This window comes from Dromaius novaehollandiae, chromosome 20 (assembly GCF_036370855.1).
Source record: "Dromaius novaehollandiae isolate bDroNov1 chromosome 20, bDroNov1.hap1, whole genome shotgun sequence".
Lineage (NCBI taxonomy): Eukaryota > Metazoa > Chordata > Aves > Casuariiformes > Dromaiidae > Dromaius > Dromaius novaehollandiae.
Window position 1 is genome coordinate 10455140 of NC_088117.1, and position 14998 is coordinate 10470137.

Below are 14998 nucleotides of genomic sequence, written 5' to 3' on the forward strand. Positions count from 1 at the left end.
GGCGGGGCGTCAGCGCCTGCAGCCGCGTCCACCGGCGGAAACGGAGAAGGATGCAGCAGCCTCTTGAAGCTGCGGTGGAAACGCGGTTCGAGAGGGCATCGGTGACCCTCGGTGGAGCTCAGCTGAGAAGGGAGTTCACATCCTTCCTCTTGCACGGAGTATCACGGCATCTCCGCTCCCAGCGGAGACTCAGTTCGGTGCTGACTCTTGCAGATGCCCTCGTTCCCTCTTGCCCTGGCGCAGGGGTAGATAGGGCTTGAGGTCCTGTAGCTTCGGTGAACATCATCACTGGGGGTTCGCTAGGGTCCTTCCGTGCATGGGCAGCATCCCTGAGCTCCCGCCTGACGCTGCAGGTTTCCCTCCTCCTCGGAGCGTGCGGGCCAGGCGCTGGAGCGGAGCCAAGGGCTGGGGACTGCCGCTGGCTGGGAGGGACCCGCGGTGCCTCCCCAGCTCCTGGAAGGTGTCCAGCTCATGCAGCCGCTGGCAGCTGGAGGTGCCGCAGGGATTTAGCTGGGAATAATTCGTCGCTGCACCCTGTTGCAGTCCCTTGCATGCCACCTCGGCCCCTGCGAGAGGACATTTGCCTGCATCTCCCTGCGCAAGCAGAAGGTCCAAGTGAGGGGTAACGTTTCTGGGTAGACAGAGAGATCTTCTGCAGGCTCACGGTATTGCGGGACGCGGAGGGAAGGGGCCTGCGCTGCCTCTCAAACCAGGAGCCCAGGGTGAGTGGCCCAGTTTTTGTTCCCCGTGGGCATCTCTCTCTCTCTCCCGCGCTCCAGGCTGTCCGGCGTCAGAGGTGTTGGCACCCTCAGCACCCAGACCCGGGAGCCGCGGGCCACATCTGTATCTGATTTTGGTGGGTTTCCGCAGGGCTGAATCCTGCCCTAGGTTCCCGGCCGGCTGCTGAGCATCTCTGGGTGCCCAAGCAGCTCCGCTCTCGCGCACTAACCGTCCCACGAGCCTGGTTCTTAGGAAGAAATTATTTTCTTTCTAATATAAGTACCATTTCTGATGCATAAACAGGGTTATTTTGCAGAAACGGAGAGCGGCGTGTTCATCGCAGGCAGCTGCTGGGCTCACCGCCGGCTCCCGCTCCGGCGAGGCTGCCGCTTGCGGTGCTGCGGGCGGGAGGAGGAGGAGGATGAAGGGGTAAAAAAAAACCCCTACATGTAAATAAACTTAAAAATAAAAAGCGACAGAGATTATTTGCTGCATAATGAACTAGAACGTCCAACCTCCCACCGAGCGGCAACATTGTTTATAAACTACAGAAAGGGCTTTATTTTAATGGGCAGTAAATCTCATTCATCCCGAGCACTGGCAGTCACGAGCATGCAGGATTAATAGGCTCACGCCGGCCGGCCGGCTCCCTGCTTCCTCGCGCCCGGATTCCTTGGCTCTGGGAAGCATCTTGACTTTTATTTTTTCCTTCCTTACTTGCATTTGCTGTTCTCCTCCCTTCCTCCTCTGCTTCTTAATCCCCTTCGTGCCGCTGATAAACCGGGGGTTATCGGGCCAGGAAGAAACGAGGATTTTGTCCCTGTGACTCGGCATGTCACATCCGTTTGGCGCTTGGGTTTGTTTATTCACTTGAAAAATGTCCCCCCCCTGCCCCCCTGCCTTCGGTCTCGGGGTTGCAGCTGAAGACCAGCCCGAAATAATCACACGCGATATTTTTTTTTGTTCTTTTAAGTAAAGCCCGCTCTCTCCCTAGCCTGCGGTCCGGTGTGCCTTGCTCTGCAAATTGGTGATGCTGTGAGCACGGTTGCAGTGGGGGCAGCGGGATGCCGCGGGCAGATCCCCCCCAAGGGTCCCCCCGGCACGGGAAGCCGCGGTGCCGAGGTCCTGCCGGCGCGGCGGCGGAGGGCGGGCGGACAGCGCTTATGCGGCTCGTAATAACCTCCCCGGCATCGCTGATGGCATCTCGTAGTCAAGCGATGGTGGGCGTGAAATGCCTATTGCTGTGCTGTCTCGGGAGATAATCGCACTAAATAAACACAATCTCAGCTTCCGTGGAAATGCAAACATACGAGCCACGCAGCAAGCTGCTGGGGAAAAGTTTCGCTGCTTTTGGTGTAAAGGGACAATGACAAGTTGTTCTGAGCTAAAACGTGGCTATTTAGGAGCTAATAAGGCCGCGTGTGCCACATAGCTGTTCCCGGGCGAGTGAGCTGCAGAGATTGAAGCTGATAGCTCTCCAGCCTCCGGGAAGCTTTGGGAAGGCGCTTGTCACCGCGGAGCACTAGACACGCGTCCCGCAGCGGGGGGACCTGCGGGGAAGGCGGGGTGACGGCAGGCACAGGCGTGCCAAGCGGCGTTGCACGTGGCGGCGGGGAAGGCTTCGATCCTGACAGCCCGCGGGCCCTTGCGCCGAGCAGCCCCGCGCGTTGCTGTTGTGTGTTGGGTTATTTAGTTAGCAGAGAGCAGCTCTGCGCCGCTGCCAGGTCTGGCAGGGCTGCAGGGTGTTTCCGCGCTCCAGGTGTAGCCGTGCTGCTCCGGACGGCCGCTGACCTGTACCTGCTTCGGGGTCTCTCGGTGCCTGTGCACGGCTCTTTGCAGCGCTCCCTCGGGCGGGCGCTGGACGTGGTTCCTCCTGCCGCTGAGCACCGACGGCGTCGGGGCAGGGGTGGAAGCGGAGCCGAGCCTCTGCCGCCCGGCGGTACCAGGCTCCGGGGCCCGGCCGTTGTCCCTGGCGCGTTTGGGACAAATGGTTCCAGGTCAGATCAGGGTTTTGGACGTGCCTGAGTTCTCCCCAGATAAATCGGACATCCAGAAAGCCTCTCCTGCAGTCGCTCCTGGGGTGATGCACTCCCGCTAAGGCAAGAAGGAAAACACTGAGTTATCTGTTCCAGTTTCAGTTTAATATCCATAATCTGCCATTACTCAAACCAGGACTGTAAGATCCTTACTTAGGCCCAATCAGTGCATAATGGATTATCTACAGGAACTAATAAAAGGTAATTATCTATGCTTTGCAAGTTCCAATTACTGTACTTCTATGATCAATTAATTCTCGTAGCGGTTTCGCAGGTGCAGTTTGGGCAGCGGCGTTGCGCTGGCCCCGGGCAGAGGGCTATCGCCTTCCCTACTCCCCCATCCTGCTTTCGTGGTCGGTCAGCCGCTCGGCCCCGTGCATCGCCGCGCGTCCCGAGGGACGCTGCCCCCCTCGCGCCGCGCTGCCGGAGCCCCGCTGCTTTCCTCACGTGCCCGACCCGGCCGGCAAAGCAAACAACCCCCCTGCACGAAAGCCAGCTGGGTTCAGTCATCTCCTCCTCTCCCCCTTCCCAGCCCTTCACCCCTCCTATCGTCAGCTTCCCTCTTACCGGGCTGCGAAGTCATCAGAGCATCTTAAAGGAGGGGGAAGTATTCCAGCAATGCCTGTGCAGTTTTAGAAATGGCTTAAAATTACAATGAATTTGAGACACTTTACATGTCCACTTGGGGCCCAGCATTGTTAGGGTAATTTGAAGCAGATTCAGGCAGCGCTCGTGGCAAATGGCAGATTTGAACTGCTGTAATAGAAACCAGGGGAGGGAGAAAGAAAAGAGAGGTGGTGGGAAAAAGAAGGAAAATGTGATTTTGGGGTGCTCATTGGAGCTACGTAGCCAAACTTTCCGGAGCAGCAGCAGCTCATCCTGGACACCTCTTTTTGCTGATACAGGCCTGACTCAGGATTCAGATTGTGCTTCTGCCTTCTCTTTTTTGTAATTTTTTATCTTCTGGACCTCGTCCATCCAGCTTTGCCTTTTGGTGTCCCCAAGGCTCTGCCCTGTGCCAGGGCACGTTTTGGAGGAAACTGTTCACTTATGTGGTCCTGGCGCCAGTCTGGCCTTGCTAGGCAGTGGAGAGTGGGGCTCTGCGCTGCGGGATGTGAATGTTGAGCCGGCCTCTCGTTACAAGCGCAAGTCCATAGCCCTTGAGGGCTCAGGCACGAAGGTGCTGGGGATGGGTTTGATGGGTTTGGAGTGAGTTCTCCTGAGTGCTTCCTCGCGGCGGTGAGATTGGGTAGGGAGGACAAATGGGTTTAGTAACTGCAGTCCTGATCTGCCTCCCGCATGCAGGGCTAGAGCCTGGATTTTGAGCGCAAGCCACTGGCGTTTGCATGGGGGACAAGGGAGGTGCCAGGCACCCGGGGGGACCGGAGTGCTGCATCTCCATCCCTGCTCGTGCCTGAGTTCCCGATGCAAAGAGAGGACAGCAAAGTATGTGGAGGCCTCGGGCTGGGTGGGGGGACGACTGCCTCCTGCGAGAACGTGAGAGCTGGAAAACCTCTCCGAGGCAGGAGTATCGAGCCCTTGATCAGGCTTATGCACAGGCTGAAGACCCAGAAAGGGCCACGGGGAACATTTCTGCTTGATTTCAGCCTTTGCAGAGTTTCACGTCACTGCAAAGGAACAGTTTGAAATGACAATTTGTTTCAATACAAAACTGGTTTGTTTAAAAAATGTCGACATGGGATCTTTTGACAGTTTCCATTGTTGTTTCCCCTCCTTTCCCCCCAAACATGAGATTAATTCATCTGTACCAGTCCTTTTTCTGGGAATAGTGTTGGTTCCATTGACATTTTTGGTTAACAAGGGAAAAAACAAACCCACAAAAAACAACCCCCCCCCCAAGCCCTTTTGCTTAAAAAAGAAAATCCTCTCCCAGCTCTCCCAGTGACCATGATACAAGCCCTGCTTTGTTCCCAGCTCAGTTGATGCTGTTCCCAGTTTGCACTGAGCTGCCCGGTCTGGCCTGGGACAGTCCCGTTAGCTCATCCTTTCGAGGAGGGCTAGAAGGAGCAGGGAGCCCTGGAGCAGGGTGGGTGATGAAGCTAGCGAAGGGCTGTTTCCTCCTCTCTGCTTTTGCGCGAGCTGTGGGGCCGCCGGGAGAGGCAAGGTGGGTGTTTGCCAGAGGCACTTGCTGAGCCAAGTGCCTGGCAGCACGGCGAGGTGGAGGCAGGCAGGCGAGGCTTAGCGGATCCTGGGGAAACTGAGGCATACGGCAACTTACATATGTCACCCAAGGGCGCAAAATGACCTTGATGATAGGAACCAGCTCGAAGTGCCCAGATACCCTGACGCAGCCTCCTCCTCTCCCCGTCGCTCCGCAGCAGCTCCCCAGCAGGACCTCCTCTCCATCTGCATTCCTCCATCCTGCACTGTCGTTCCCAGTCTCTCTTCTTGCCCGTCCTTTGTCTTCTGCACTCCGTCCCCAGCACGGTGTGCTTCCCCTTGCCCCAGAGTCACCGCTCAGCTCCTGGGCTTTCCCATGTCTTGCATTGCTTGTGTTTTCCAAGTCTCCACCACCGTGTCCTGGCCCTGCCAACACACCTCGGGGAGGAAGCGCTCTTCGTGCTGGTGAGCGATGCTGCCACACTCGGCCCTTACAGCACCTGACCGCAGCCCTGAGTTCCTTGGAGAACTTCTTTTTTCTTTTTCTTTTTCTTTTCTTTCTTTTGTTTGTTTCTTTTTTCTTTTCCTCCAAGCAAGCCACCACAGGCTCCTTCAAACATTCCCCTGAAGATTATTCTCCCACTTATCTGTAATGTGTTTGCAGTGCTGAGAGTCCCATTGCTCCATCCCAACCTTCTGCGCCTGCTTTCTTTTCTTGGCTCCCCTTCTGGATTGTAGGGATCAAGCCTGGACACGCTGATCTCCGTTCAAAACATTTTCGTGTCTTTGATTCTACCTTTCCCCTGGCAACGTGCGGCTGGGTCCGAGCTGCTGTGCAGAAATGAGTCACTGGCGCGCAGGCGTTTGTGCGCAGGCCCGCGCAGCCAGCGTGGTGCCCGTCTGCAGCGTTTGCGCCTGTCTGCTGGGTGGCAGCTAGGTTCAGAGGTAGACATCCACCCTCTCGTTGCCTCTGGCTAATTTATACCTTTCTGGGACAAAGCCTCGTGCACTAAACTCCTAAATAAGCTTGATGGTGAGGCAGCCGGGACAGAGTCTGGGTCAGCCTGGTAATGCTGGTGGGAGGATTCACGCTGCAGACCCGGCTGCTGGGCTCAGCCCAGGAGTGCCGGGGTACGAGCGGGCGGCTGTGCCGTGCAGGAGGCTGGCTGCACGGCCATGCGCCTGTCTGCCCTTGACGTCTGTGGAGCTAGAGGCTTCCCTGATTCAGCCCTGGGTAGATGGTGACAGTGAGTAGACTTGGGTGCATTTGTGCTGTCAGGTAGTGCTTAGCATTCGTTAATCTAATACTTCATACTGCACTAATTGTGGGTGTTACTTAGTAAAAACCAAACTAGTCAACGCTCTCTGATGGGATTTGCAAAATGTGGATTCATGGGGTTGGTGGTAAAGCTGTTGACTGCAGTGGACATAGAGCAAGACTGATACGGGTCGCTTTTGAAAACGCTGCCCTTAGTGACGTAGAATTCACTGTTAAATAGTTGCGTGGCAGTGGGAAAAGGCCAATAATAGCTTGTCCGGATTATGAAGCATGTGGTTTGGCAAAGTTTGGCTTAGCAAAGGTCTAATCCAGATATACGCACACTATAGAAGATCTTTGCATTTTTTGCTTGCTTTGTTTTAAATTGAAACTCAAGCCTCTTCTCTGTGGTTAGATCCTTTCGGCGAAGTGAGTTTTACCATACGGAAGTTGCTTAAGGAAGAGAAAGGATCCTGGACGCAACGTAATGTGAGAGCAACCACTATTACCGCAAACGCTTTCCAACCTTTGTTAGCACAGCCGTCAGCGTTCTTTGGTTGTTTCTCTATCTTCTACCCCTTTTTCAGTGCTGTTATTTTCTAAGCCAACGTTGCAGGCTTTACTACTACAGCTTATTATTTAAACAGTGCCAGAGGTGTACACAGTGCTTTACAAACACGGAGGAAGGAAAGGTCCTTACCCAGAGGAGTTTCTGTTATAATTTAGACAGTTACAGTAGAAGTAATTACGGCGAGTGAGTCAGGAGCGTGGAGAGGTCCTCACGTGATCTTTCCACTAGGAACAGCGATGCCCATGTGTAGCGAGGAAGGTGATAGGAGAGGCATCGGCTCTGCCATGCCGGATTAGGCCATCGCTCCCACAAATGCAGCTTTCTGCCTCTGACACTGGCAAGATCGCAGGGCTTCAAACCGAAAAGCGAAAAACAGTCGAGGACTTGTGCCACCCGGTAATGCACTGACCCAATTGTGCACTGCTGTGTAAGGGGAGAGAAATTCCTTCCTGACCCTTGTACTCATCAGCCTATGCCCTGAAGCATGAGATTTGATTTTCTTTATCTGGCTTTCCATAATTACAGATGTCGTGTTTGGTACTCCCTGTATCCCACCCCTTGGAAACAGCATCTGCTACATTTAACTCAGTAGACCTTCCCCTCCGGGAGTTTGATCCTGACTCTCTCGTCTGGGAACGCGGGTGTGCGGGGCAGCCTGCAAGGACCCCCGTCGCGTCTGACTCACGGGCACTTGGGGGGGGGGGTTATCGTGGTAAATACTCCTTGCTGGTTGCCCCTCCGCTGGGGATGGCAAGTGTTCCCCCACGTCACCGGCCGGTTCTCGCCCTTACCGTGAGGCTTGTCCAAGCTTTATTCTGACTTATAAAATTATTGAAGGAGTATAATTTATTCGTAGATATTTCTGACAGTTGCTTGGGGATTAGGATTGATCCTCCTATTTGCTGGACTCTTAGGAACAGGAGCGGAGCGTGCCAAATCCAGGGCTAAGTCCCAGTGGTTCTCCACTCTGGGCAAGTCAGCGTCCCGGTCGGAGCTCAGGCTTTCGTGTCAGGACCCCGGTCGCTGCCAGCTTGGCTTACCGGGCGTTTTGTTTGCTGTAATCGGAAGGGGGCCCTCGGTGTTTTTTCCCCTGTTGGTTTTTCTTTCGATGAGGCGGCACTTGAGGATGCATGAGTAACTCGAGGGCTGGATGCAGCCGTGTGGGATGTGAGCAGGGAGGCACTCTTCATGCCTTGCTGAGGATAACCTCTTCATCACGCGTGGCTGGGGCCGTTGTACCGCTGGGCAGCGGCTGTTAGCGCTGCCTGGGTGGCCTGCGCCGAGCTCCGAGGAGCCCGAGGCTGGTGCGGGGATGCCGTTTTGGGGTGTCTCCTCGCCTTGGTGTTGATTTCTCAGGTGCTTTGCCTGGCCCTGAAGAAAGGCATGGCATGGGACTCGGCGGGGAGGGTCTGCCCGGGGCAGTGCGTGGATCGGTGTGCGTCTGGCTTGGTGTGCAGCCCCGGCAGCTGTGCTTTGAGGGCTGGGCGTTCGCCAGAGCAGGCAGACGAGCCAGCGGCCCCGGCGCTGCCCTGGGTGAGGATGTGAGGCTCGTTGCCGTCCTGTTGCATCTGCAGGCTGGGCTGGTGGGCAAAGTGCGTGCTGGTGCGGATTTGAGGTATTGTGAGCCCTCACCCAGGCTCCACTGAGGATGCGGGAAGGGCTCTGGAGCCTGTGGGACCTCGCTGAGGAAATCAGAGCCTAAATCAAGTATATTCCTGAAAGAGAATCTCTCTGAGCTGGTTGTCCAGTGTTCGTATGTTTGATGAATTGGAGTCTCAGCCGTGGGCAGGACAAACACGTGTTGGACGTTGTACAAACAGAGTAAAATCGGTGAACCAACAAGTGCGTGTTCTGATTGCACCAATAGTTCACCTCCGAAACGGGGAGGGAAACGGTTTGTTTTGGCAGAGACCAGTAGTCAGACAGGCCATGTTTTTCCTAGCTCGCTTTTGCCAGCAGTGAGTTTTATTCAGCCTCGTCTTGGCTACCAGCGGCATCTGCTTTTCTACTGGAGCAGTTCAGGATTGAGAGAGAAATGGAAACGTGGTGCAAAACCCAGAGCAGCCCCAATCGACCTGCATCGATCGGTTTACGAGTTACCGCTGCTTTAGAGTAGACGGAGGAAGTTCACTCCTACCCGCTCTGCTGCCCGAGCAGCGAGAGCGTTTCTGTTCAGTGGATTAAAAGCCCTCTGAGCTGTGCATGGATCGACAGCACCCAGCGAGCGCACCCGGAAAGAGTTAAAGGCTCTGACAACCCCTCTGAGCATGTGGAAGTGAAATTAGTCACGGCCTTCAGTAAAAGTGCTAGGCAGGTTATAAAAATGACTAATGAGCACAAATCAATAATGAAGTTTGTGTTTTCTGAGAATGCCAGGCAAACGGAAAAGTACACCAGCATGGGTGGTGCGTGCTCGGCGATCTGCGGAGACGATCTGCCCCACGTGCACGCTGAAATGCGGCGTGGGCTTCCAGCGCTCCCGGGATACGGCCGTGCTGGGGAGGCTTCACCTCGTTTCTCTTTTTCCCTTGTGGTTTTAACTCTCTCTCGGCTGCGTGACTCACGCTGGAGGCCCGTTCAGGTCGGTGCCTGCAGGCACGCTGGCTCTGGCGCCAGCAGCTCCTCAAGACTTCGTGTGCCTTTCGGAGCCGGGAGAAGGATGGACAGCATTTGGTTGTCGCTTATCCCTTTGGTGCTGCTAAAAGCTGCCAGCACGGCAATCCCTTGCACTTGGGCTCGCGTGATGCAGGTTGCTGCTCTCCGAGGGCAGGGCTGACACCGTAGACTCGTTTAGCAGGAGCCACCGAGGAGGCAGCTCTGGGAATACTAGGGAATATTGATTCTAAATCGAGGCCCCGGGGAAGTCGAGCATTTGATTAACATTCAGGACGCAGGGTAGCGTTTCCACAGCACTGAAGTATCTTTGGAGGCCAAGTTTCCTTCTCCAAAATGACTTGGGCGTTTCGGAAAAGGAAACAGACTTCTAATTAGATGGCTTTGAAGTCTTTACTGTAGCTCATTAGGAATATATTAATCAGGCCATATTGAAAGGATTGCACTGCAAAATGGATCTTATTGTTATTATTTATTCTTTAGATATGAATGAGTTTAATCCCTTCCTTGCCTGGACCATGTTCAGAAAGTGACTTACATCCAACTACTGATTCTCTGAGCTCCCCCACTCTCTGTTTCTAGTGATTTTGGTTCTTTTCAACCAGTTATAGGTTACAAAAACCGTTCTTTATGGCTTTCTGCAAGTGGGAAATTGCCGCTTCCCTCCAGTGAGTTTATAAGCAGCTTTATATAATGCAGATCGCACAGCCTTGGTTTGGCGAAGCAGCGAGGGAGGAATTTTGTGCCCAGCAGAATTGTTTCTTTTGTTCGGTCGGTTGTACGTTGTGGTCTTAGCCAAAGTCCAAGTGGAGGAGAGGCAGGGGTCCAAAATTTCTCATTTTCCTGTAAGCCTGTATGCGCCCAGACTGCACCATGCAGCCAGATGGAAGTTGTGCAGCCCTTCTCCTCTGAGAGCTGAAACTCCTGTAGACTTGCCTCCTTGCTGTCATGCTTTCAAACATCCCCAGGGGTGCAAAGAAGAACAAACACAAATTAAGTGTGAAGCCAGTGGCCTTCACCTGGTTCTGCATCAAAAGCCACCAAATTTCACACAGTTTCTAATGCAGCTATAAACCTATCTGGATTGTTTCACAGATTTTCCGTAGCATGATCAGGCTGTGGCAAGGACGGCTTTAAAATGCATAAGGGGGGGGGGGGGAAAAGAAGAGGCCCAGGAAACTAAAATAGCAGGAGGTAGGACTGAGCAGGTTGAGAACAGGCAGTGTTATGGTGCAGGTGCAGGTGGACTAGCGAAGGCTGCTGCGAATGGGGACTGGGATGCACTGGTGGAGCTGGCGGCGTGGCCATATGAGCCTGCAGAAGGGGAGCAACAGCACAGGAAGAGCATTGCTGTGTTTGCACGGCACTTCAGGGCTGGTGGCTTTCCCAGCACATTAGCACATTTCTATACTTAATATAAACTTCCTTAGCTGGTTCTCCAAATGTCATGGATTCCAGTCAATCTCTGGGCATCTTGTCGAGGCGTCCTGCGCTCTCATTTCGGATGAGGTTTCATTCTGAGACGATGCCCAGTGCCCGGAGCTCTATCGAATGGCCCTGCTGTCAGCAGCGTGTCCCTGGGATCACACCTTCACAGCTCTGTCCCTGTTACGGACGTTGTGCCAGAGCCTGAAGTGTGGGTGTGAAAACGCAGATATTGATCCATCTTTGTTCTTTTCCGCTTGCAGTTGGCTGGGTAAAGCCAGCAGGTCATGGGAGCACAGGAGTACCCGTTTATGTCATGTCTCAGGGGCACCAGGGATGCAGGCACTTTTTTCACTGCTGCTAATGTTTGCTTAGCCGGTTCGCCATCTTGGCATGTACGCGGAATTCAGGTGCCACCTTCAGAAACCTCTTTAGCTGTATCAGCTACTTTCTGTCATGGCAAGTAACCCTCAGACCCTGAGAGAAGTTAGCTTTTGGAGAGCAAGTGCAAGGGGTTAATGGAGGATGAGGGTGATTGATACATGGGAAGAACTCATCAGGGAAAATCACATTCCTTCAAGGAAATCGATAATCTGGGATGCTTATGTTGCTAATTTGCAAGGGGTTGTCTTTATCGTGCCTGCAGAATTTGCAGATGTGCGTTTGCATGAGCAGAACCTGTCTTTCAGCTGTAGGTGTAGATCTTAGCTGTGGACACAGGCACACGCACACATGTATTACTGATATTTTCTGATTGGAAATGGTGGAGCTAATGTGAGCAAGCTGTCTCTTCATCCTCCCCCACCAATTAATCTTACAGTGTAGGTGAGAGTCTTACCAAGCTCTAAGCCTTTATGCCATCTCTTTAAACTCCTGCAGAATGATGAATCCAGAGCACTCTCCAAAACAGACCTGAATTACAAGCTCTAACTCCAAATGTCCCAAGAACTTGATGTTTCTGGACCCTAATTCTCCAGGCCATCTACTCATTCCAAGATTGGAATGATAATCCATTGCTAGCTTGATCCCTTTCCCACTTTACCACCTCTGCCTGGGAGATTTAGTGGGGTACAGTCCCTTCAGAAACAACCAGGGGGCAACTGTGCAGCTCTGACTCCCGACCTGTACCCCAAACGCAGCCCCGTGCTGCTGGGCATGGGGGGCAGGGGCTGTGCACCAACCGGCCCCAAATGGCTAAGATGACAGGCCACTGGCTAATGGTGGGAAAGCAGCCTTATATATTGGCTTTATTAAGAACAGCTTTCTTGAGTAAAACAGCTTCTGGGGAGCTGGAGCAAGAAAATGACAATGTACATCAAAGGAGCTGGGCAAATTGTACTTAAACATCCCCCCCCCACACCCCCCCCAAACCCCACACTTCATGCTTGGAAGGAGTAAAACAATACTTTGGCTTTAAGGTTTGCCAGCCTGTCTTTGCTGTCATCGTCAACAGAGGTTGCTTTCCAAAGTGAAAAGCACACATTCCCGTAGGAGGCCTGGCTGGTGTACGTAAGGATCACAGTCTTCCTGGGCTGGCCCGTTTTGGTTGGAATATGGGATGGTGGGGAAGAACTATTGGATGAACTTTAGGACCGAATGCTCCAGCTAAGCATTTTGTTCTGTGGCTTCTGTGTGTTGTCGGTGGCTTCCATTTTACTGGACCAAAAGATGCTATGAAGTTGCCATAAAAAAGTTTGCAGTTTTTCAGGGTTTTCAGTTTGTTGCAAGGGTAAAAAGCAGAGAATAATCCATTTTCTGAATGAGATGGACCTTGGAACTGCAATAGGTGCAATTCCTCCCATTCCCACATATACCTGGAAGCAATATGCATGAGGCATGTCTCTCTGCATGTTAAGGCATGTCTGTGCTACAGGTGCAGACAGACCCAGCCTACCTCCGTGCCGAGCCATACTCTTGCCACAAGGCATGAATGCAGCTCTATCACTTCTGGACCCATACTGGTTTGATAGTGCAGCACATTCTTCCTAATTTGGGTCTTTGCCAGCACAGAGCTCTGCCCCATGTCCCATAGCATGCTGTGGCATGGTTCCAGGCTCTACGCTAATGAGATGGCTTCAGATAAAAGTTAATCATTTGCCAGCTGAAGACTGCTGGGGTGTATCTGAATTCCTCGCTCCTGTAGACACTCTGTCGTACACTAGATTGTCGTGCTCTGTCTGAAAGCTGCTGCACAAAATGTTTTGCAACAAAAACCCCAAACCACATGAAAGTAGTCAAGTTTCATATTTCATTATAACCCCAAATTCAGGTTCGCCAAGAGTTTCAGTAGTTTTAGGAACCTTTCCCATGAACCTTCAGCAAAGTCTGTAGCTTAACCTGTTTTGGGTGAAAAACCAGGTGCAGCTCAGCTGCTTTTGAACAAGTTTTGAGGTTTGTGCAAACCCAAAACTCAGGCCTAAATTTCGAAGAGTTTTGAGAGGGAAAAAGAAAAGCAAGAAAACCCCAAAGCACATCAAAGCCGGCGACAGGGTTTGCGTGGAGCCCTGCGTACGCTTTGGGAAAGCCATGTTTTGCACATCTGGGCCCAAGCTGTAATGCCGTATCCGGATGCAGACGCTGACTTTCCCCAGTGCGAGGGCCAGCACACCTCGCACGGTGGCTCTGCGTGGTGGCCCGGCTGAGCTGGCCCCCAGGCCCTCCGCGGAGAGGACGTGGCCCATCGCCCTGCGGCCGGCACACGTGGTCGGCCCTGGCGTGAACCCATTTCACAGCATAGCTACCGCCGCAGCAGCGGTGATTCGGTAAGCGCTGCAGAGCGATGCCGGGAACGGAGCGATTCCCGGGTCCGACCGGGAGCGGCAGGGTGGCATCTCTGGTTTTGCACCGTTGCGGCCACTTTTCTTTGCTCTGAGCAATTACTTTAGGAAAAACTCCGCTAAAATCAGCGGCATGGAAGAGGCCTGCGGGCTGGGAACCGGGCCCTTTCGGAGCGCGGCCTGGCGCGCGCCGATCCCTGCCTCCACGGTGCTTCCCTCGCTCCGTCCGCACGCGCCTCGCTTTTTCGGCAGCGCCGTCTTTCCTTTCTCCGGCAATTTCCTGAAATAACGTTAGGGAAATGTGAAAATCTTGAACTTTTGAACCTCCCAGGAGGATGGCGTGCAGGGGGTGGGGTGGAGGCGGCCGCCGGAGGGGAGGCCCGCTCGCCGGCCGCCGTTTATTTTGGCTGCAGGGAGGAGGAGGAGGAGGAGGAGGAGGGCCCCCCGGCCCCCCGAAGTCGCCGCATCGGCGCTGCCCCTTATTAATGGCTCTCCCCTCGGCGGGCCGAGGAGGCGAGAGGAAGTTTTCTTTAGGTTTTGGTGGCGAGGGCAGGGGAGCGAACGGCCCCCCGGGGGTGATGGATGGGGCTGGGGGTTTTCGGCGAGGCCGCGGGCGGCTCTGGCGGCCGAGGAAGAGCGAGGGGAAGAGGAGCGGGGCGGGGGGGGGGGGGATGCAGCGCGCCTGGAAAGTACTTTTCCCTCTGATGAACTTCAGCGCCGTATAAATCACTGCCAGGCCGCAGCTGCGAAACATGTGACCCTGGCAAATTAATGTCCCTTCGGAAACCCGGCCGGCTCCTTCGCGCTCCCCTCCGCACCTCTTAAAGGCGCAGCCGGGCTGCCGCCAGGCGCGGGGAGGCGGCCGCCATGAGGCAGCCGCCGCCATGGCGGGCCCTTGAGGTAAGCGGAGGGGCAGGGGGCAGCCGCAGGCCCCCGGGGCCGTGCGACTCCTCCGCCCCGGGGCCGCCCGCTCCGGCTGGGAATGGCCACCCAAATCCCAGCCACCTCCCGGGCCGCCTCATCCCGCAAGCGGCCACGGGAGAGGAGGGGGATCCTGCACGGCCACGTCTGCCCCCAGCTGCTGGTACGTCGGAGGCGGGGAGGTGGGGTGGGGGGGGCGAGCCGCCAGCAGAACGGTTAAAAATTGCTAAATACTTCCCCGATATAATTAGGTTTCCGTGCAAGCCATCGCCCCGGGGGTATGGGGGAGCGGGGAGGGGGCCGGCCTGCTCTGGGCCTGCGCCTTTCATAGCAGCACGGGGCGATGCTGCTCGCGGGGCCGCGGCGAAGGCCCGGCGGGGGAGTTCTCCCCGCGAAAAGCCTGGGTGAGGCTTCGGCCCGCACCGAGCAGCAGCGCGGACGCGTGTTTGAAAGCAGCGCGGGCCGGGGGGGTCCCTGCAGACGAGGCCGCGGCCCTGCTTTCCCTTCAGGTGGGCGCCGGGCTGAGGCCAGCCGCTCCCCCGACCTGCCGCGGTTT

At 54.8% G+C, this 14998-nt stretch overlaps 1 protein-coding gene across 7 annotated transcripts in view; it reads left to right on the forward strand.

Moving 5' to 3' along the window:
* Positions 1 to 14998, forward strand: part of RXRA (retinoid X receptor alpha) — a 122265-nt gene that overhangs the window by 40650 nt on the left and 66617 nt on the right. For 2 of the 7 annotated variants that reach the window (XM_026094426.2, XM_026094427.2), the window contains exon 1: positions 14374 to 14605. The exons of the other annotated variants lie outside the window; for them this stretch is intronic. In XM_026094426.2, the coding sequence (XP_025950211.2) occupies positions 14389 to 14605 (217 nt within the window). In that variant the 5' untranslated portion in view covers positions 14374 to 14388. Of the gene's footprint in view, positions 1 to 14373; positions 14606 to 14998 lie in introns of those variants that run through there. 7 annotated transcript variants of the gene reach the window in all.